Source organism: Eupeodes corollae, chromosome 1, assembly GCF_945859685.1.
Source record: "Eupeodes corollae chromosome 1, idEupCoro1.1, whole genome shotgun sequence".
Taxonomy (NCBI): domain Eukaryota; kingdom Metazoa; phylum Arthropoda; class Insecta; order Diptera; family Syrphidae; genus Eupeodes; species Eupeodes corollae.
The window spans coordinates 13604873-13611021 of NC_079147.1; the positions used below are offsets into that span (position 1 = coordinate 13604873).

At 37.6% G+C, this 6149-nt stretch overlaps 1 protein-coding gene across 1 annotated transcript; it reads left to right on the plus strand.

Moving 5' to 3' along the window:
- Window positions 1–1365: 1365 nt before the first annotated feature.
- LOC129944228 (uncharacterized) lies at window positions 1366–1950 on the plus strand. Its single transcript, XM_056053570.1, has one exon. It carries the CDS (start codon window positions 1366–1368, stop codon window positions 1948–1950), a length of 585 nt encoding a protein of 194 aa, XP_055909545.1.
- The last annotated feature ends 4199 nt before the right edge of the window (window positions 1951–6149 follow it).

Genomic DNA, 6149 nt, shown 5'->3' on the forward strand with positions numbered 1-6149 from the left:
CGTACGGACATCTTTCTAAAAATATTTTATTTCGACTCTAGGGACCTTGAAACGTCGAAAAATGTCAAAATTTTCAATTTTACAAATCGACCCATTGCAATAAATTCCTAACTTACTTACTTACTTAAGGTGGCACTACAGTCCTGTGTGAACTAGGGCGTCACCCATAAAACTTCTCCATCTAGCTTGGTCTATAGATGTCTCCAGTTTCGCTCTCCAAGTTGGGTGAGGCCACTTTCCACGTATGCGCCCCACCTTATCCGTGTCTTCCTCTACTGCGCTGTCCTGTGGGTGTGGATTAGAAAACTTTTCGGGCTGAAGCATTTGTTTTCATGCACTCTACGGGACCAAGCCATCTTAGTCGTTGGAATTTTACCCTTTTGGTTAAGTCTATATCGCTGTACAATCCGTATAGCTCGTCGTTCCATCTTCTCCTCCACTCCCCTACGATGCATACGGGATCGTAGATCACACAAAGAACTTTTCTCTCGAACCGACCCAAGGTGCTTTCATCCGCTTTTGTCATAGTCCATACTTCTGCACCGTATAGAAGGACAGGGATAATAAGGGTCTTATATAACGACACCTTGGTCCTTCGAGAGAGGACTTTACCCCTCAATTGCTTTCATAACCCAAAGCAACAGCGGTTAGCAAGAGTTATTCTTGATTTGATCTCAGCGCTGGTGTTGTTTTCTGCGTTAACAGCGGAGCCTATGTAGACGAAGTCTTGACTTCTTCGAAACCGCTTTTAGCGCCCTAAAGAATCGTTGGCTGAGTTTGCGATCCATTTGCAGCGGCTGGCGGCGTCCGCATTTCCAGGGGGAGCTGAAAAGGTAGTGAAATAGATAGTGTTGAGCCAATTCATTGATGGTATCCGAGACTAACAAATCCAAAACTTTGTTGCTGTTGGACGGCCCAAGATCTTACAAGAAGCTCTGCGTACTGCCCAAGAAATGACGTCCCGTTTTGAACGCCGAGGCCACCAGGAGAAACCAGGTCAAAGTAACAAACTCATAGTGGTCCAAAAGCTTGCGTTCCAGCAATACTTGCTTCACTACACGACAGCTCCAGTGGTGGCCACTTAGGTCAAAAGAAGACACTGTCAAAAGTCAAATCACGGTATTTTTGGGTTGGACGAACATTAGATGTTAAAGTATGGTGCCTGACTTGTCAGACCTGTGACTCTCGGCGTAGCCCCCAACAAAAACGCGTGGAACCCTTCAGCCAAGCCGACCAGAATGCCCATTCGAACGCATACACTCCGATCAAGGACACAATTTTGAATCTGAAGTATTCCAAGCCTCACTTAAGGTGCTGGGTGTAGAGAAGGCCAAGACGACCCCCCTAAACCCACAATCGGATGGTATGGTGGAGAGGTTTAATCGAACACTGTTAGACTATCTTGCTAAATACGTCGATAGCCAGCAAAGAAATTGGGACCTCCATCTTCAAACAGCCCTCCTTGCTTATCGCTCCGCAGAACATGAAGCAACAGATTTCTCACCGGCATACCTTAACCTTGGACGAGAAGTTAAGCTTCCAGTAGATCTTGCTTTTGGCTCCCCTAACACCACAGACTTGGGCCCTCCTATTTATGCACTGGAATTGAGACAACGTTTGCAAAAATCACATGCAATTGTTCGCAAGAATCTAAACTTAGCGGCAGACTCAATGAAAACTAGGTACGATATTAAAAAACTCCCAATTCATTTTCTTGCAGGTGAAGAAGCATGGTTCTACAATCCAAAACGCAGAAGAGGGATATCGCCTAAGCTACAGAGTGACTTGGAGAGCCCAATTCGAATCATATCGCCGCTATCTGAATTGGTGTACCGGATCCAGTGCAAGGGCAGTAAAAAAACAAGAGTCATCCACGTGGACCGTTTGGCCCCTTTTAAACCTAGACCAGAACTCAGCAGGAGCCAGAGTCCTAAGGATGGAGCAATGTGACGAGTTTACCATCCGCACCGCCCGCCAAGTAATCGGCCCGTGAGGGACTCGCCAAACACCAATGCAGGGCACCGCACCGTGGTGTATAGAATTTTCACCTGTGCACTAGGGAGTTTTGTTGACTATTTTATGGTTATGTGCGAAAATGAATGAAGGAAACAAAAATGACACTTGACATTCGGTACCACCTGGCTCAATTGTGTTCCACAATCCACACACCGAAACGAAAATGTCGACTGATTGGTTAAATGAAACCGTTCAGAAGATCCGGTAACTTATCAAAAATCTCTTATAAAGAAATTCTTTCAAGCGAATTACATTAGGAAATTTAGACATGGACGAACTAAGGAGTATCAGTATGGCTCATCAATCGAAAGGGAATTTAATGCCAAATAGGAAGAAACGATTATCTAGTTGATTTATTGTGACCTGCGAAAAATTAATTCTTTGACAGCTAGACAGAAATGGCGGGAAATGGAAAACTTCCAGGAGCTCGACAGTGGAGAGCGGAAAACACGGAAAATCACTGGAAGACAGTGGATGCCCTATTAAAGAATACTGGCATCTTTGAGGAAGGGACAGTTGATTTGGCTACTTCTAAAATTCCGGCGACTTAACTTAAATAAAAGAAAACTTAAATAAAACAAAACCATTAAATAAATCCTCTCAGGAACCGGAATTAAACAACTTGTAATTTTTCTTTTGTCGTTCGCCCTAGGTTCGCTTTTGTTACAATACTGAGGTTCCATTCATCCTATGGGAAGTTAATAAAATTGAAAATGTGTTTCAGAAACAATTGTTAGACATTGGAAAAAAGTCCTCAACCGAATTCATCACATTACAGACAGATTTCGGCCGCATCACAAACTCAAAAGAGGAACGAGCTTATTCAGCGTGTTGTGATTTAAATAACAGACACTTAAATAGATTGACCCAACTGTGAATCGTCATCACTTTCACTTAAAAATAGGTATATCGTTTATCATTTTAGTAATTTTTACTATCAACACTTGACCATACCTGAGTTTCCTGTAGCAACCGTCAATTTAATTCAGGCAAATATGTAACGTGTCACTTTTTTCATTTTATAATCAAATTGTTAGTACAAATTTGTCGCAAAATTCGTGATATTTGTTGGAAAATACTTGACTATTTATTGTCATGACAACGACAAGAACAACTGTCTGGTATTTTTCTACAATGCTACAAAATTTGTCAAATTGTTAACGGAAAAAATGACAAAAGTTGGAAATTAAAAAAATGTCACCTTTCACCTGTAGTAGTTGTCAATGTTTATTAAATAGGCCTCGGTTGGTGATACCGAGAATTTCTAGATTTTCATTCTTCTGGAAGCAAGTTCCATTCATGTATAGTGTCAGCTTAGAAATTAATTACGGTTAAGTCTATCAAATTTGTGTTCCAATAAAATTCACGGGAATACTTCAAGTTGGTTTCCTTGCAAGCAAGTTTTGTTAATATTATGTTACTAATGATGTCAAAACTATCGATTTTTGATCACTTTCTCTTAAAAGGTACATTCTATGTATGAAATTCACATTCAATGACCAACTTTTAACTTCACGTGGTAGAAGATGATTTTCCGATATATGTAATTTAAGGCTGGTTTTAAAACTATTCTATAGCCTTTTCAGCAAAAATATAAGTCATTTTATTTGTTTGTTCATACTAGGTCGCAGGCCTACACGTCACGTCGAAAAATGCCACGCTAAGTTTCTTAACATTATATGAAAAAATAAAGTTTTCGGATAAGTGCACTGCTCCAAAAATATGGAAACTGCTAAAGCTCGGAAGTTCCTATTGAAAGGACCTATAAATATCCATTAAATGAAACCATTGTGGTTCATTTTGTAGGTTAAATTTATTTTCCACTTACTTACACCAAATATTTATAATAACAATAAGGAATAAATTGAGCGTCGCGTCACTCCGATAGCTTATCTTATTTATACAGGTTTATCAGCTTGTCTTTTTTTTATCCTTCCAAAAGGAAGTACAAATTAGTGCGACAAAATAAAATTAGCCACTTCCATCGACTCGCATAAAATAAATTCGGTTTACCTTTTGGGACTTTGATGTCCATAATCGAAATCGACACACGAGTCGTCGGATATTATACGTAGGCACTTTATCTTGAAGATAATAACACCATCATCTACTTAAGGTCCAAACAAATGGCTTTCAGGTAGGTTTTATATGTATCGGAAACAGCTACCGAATGCGTGTCCTTTGCTGTTCGTTCGACCAACAAATTTTGACCACCGGTCGAGATGAGACGCCACCAATCCAATTAAATTATTAAAGATATAAAAGAATGCCTCAAAAGGTGGTTATGTATGGCGTTTCATGAGAAATGTCCCTTCTAATAACAAGTCGGTGCCAGATTACGATGCGATGTGGCGCTAAAGGCTACGCCATAGCCAGTCTTTTTATATATACCGCCTATTGATGTTTTGAAAATAAAAAAAAAAGAATAATTAATTTTTGGCAGTTTTCAATAATAAAAAAAAAAAAAAATAGATCATTTGAAAAAAGACCATAATTTCAGGAAGTTGTTAAAATCCTTCGACTTGAATAAGAAAAATGACATAAAATGAACTTCAAAACAGCAACAAACTGTTTTTAAAGCTAATTGGCTTTTTAAAGTGCCACTCATACTTTAATCTGCACAAAATCCACAAGTGCTGTGTTTCAAAGAAGGCTAAATATTTAATTCGGAATGAGAGGTCTTACAGTCAATCGAAGGATATAAGATATGGATAGAAGTAGAAGTTAGGAGCAGAAACGTATAGACAAAGAGGGTTGATGGTGGTAATTTTAAAATTCACCCCACAACTCAGGTCTTGACCATGTTCAACCAGATTTCGCACTCAATTGGAACATAATTCAAGTTTTCATTCTTCGTATTTGAAACATCAACAACGATAACGATGTATAAGGATTTTATTTGAACTAGGGGTTAAAAGTTCATTGACAAGTTAATCGACTTTAAAAACAACACGCAGAGGGCTCTGCACATAAATTGAAGATATTCATCACCAGAAAAAAGAAAGAGACAGACAAATTGTTGGATATAACATAAAATTACTTGCAATTTATATTTTAAACTTTTCTTTTTATTGCTATGGCATATTAGGTACCTACACAGCCTACAGCTATAACCTAAGTATCTTTAGCTTTTTTGACGTTACACACAAACTTCGTATCGCATTTAACAAAAGCTGTCAAATTTTCAAATGACAGTTTTACAAATTATCGTCTGACAGTTAATTGAACGGAAACAGGCAGGCAAGCAATTTTAATTTCAAAATGGCTCTCATATTCATTTGTCACTCGATTGTTTACTGCCGCATGAAACCCCCTTCACCATATACGTACACATTTATAGCCTTAATAAGCTTCTCAATTTAAAACAATGGAAATTGTTTAATGGTCTTGCATGTTTATATGTACCGTATCTACCGTACTTCTTTTTTTATTTTTGTATAAATGTAATTCTTTGCAGTAGAGCGGCAGTGGCGGCGGCGGTGGCGGCCATTAGACCTGATTTGAATCTTCACGCAAGTGAATGTCTGTCAAAATGATTTGACATGACAGATTGAGCCAAATTGTTTTACTAAGCGCAATTACCTGCAGTCTATCATAATATATAATTTAAGGTGTGTGTAGAAAAAATTTATAATCGTTGCTTTTGTCTACCTTGATCATTCGTTTTTTTTATTTTTGGTTTATTAATTAAAATAACATTTTTTGAAGCGATATAATTGCTCAACTTTATTTTGTTTCAATTATTTTCTATACTTGCTAGAAAGGCGGGAATAGTTTCGTTTCTGTTCACAAGAATAGGTTGGCTTACTACTTATATGTTATTTTAGGTGTTTTTCAATATTAGTAATGTGAAACTGCATTAAAGAAGTCTTTTCTCGATCTTTTACAAAATTGGTCTTTTCTCAGCAAGACGTAATAGAATATTTTCAAATCAGATACTTTATTTTGAATAACTTGCTATTTAAGCAGTTGCAACTTTTTTTAACGTTTAACCAGCACACACTTCACCAATTACAATATAAATATAGATAAACTATCACAAAAGTTACAAAAAAATGGCAGTTTATGCTTGAAGATTTTTATAAAAAGGTTATAGCCATTTTCAGATTTTAAAAAGCATGCCTTTACCTTAC

Excerpts from the sequence above, each read along its gene's own strand:
- LOC129944228 (XM_056053570.1), top strand. The coding sequence starts at position 1,366 with ATGGTGGAGAGGTTTAATCGAACACTGTTAGACTATCTTGCTAAATAC.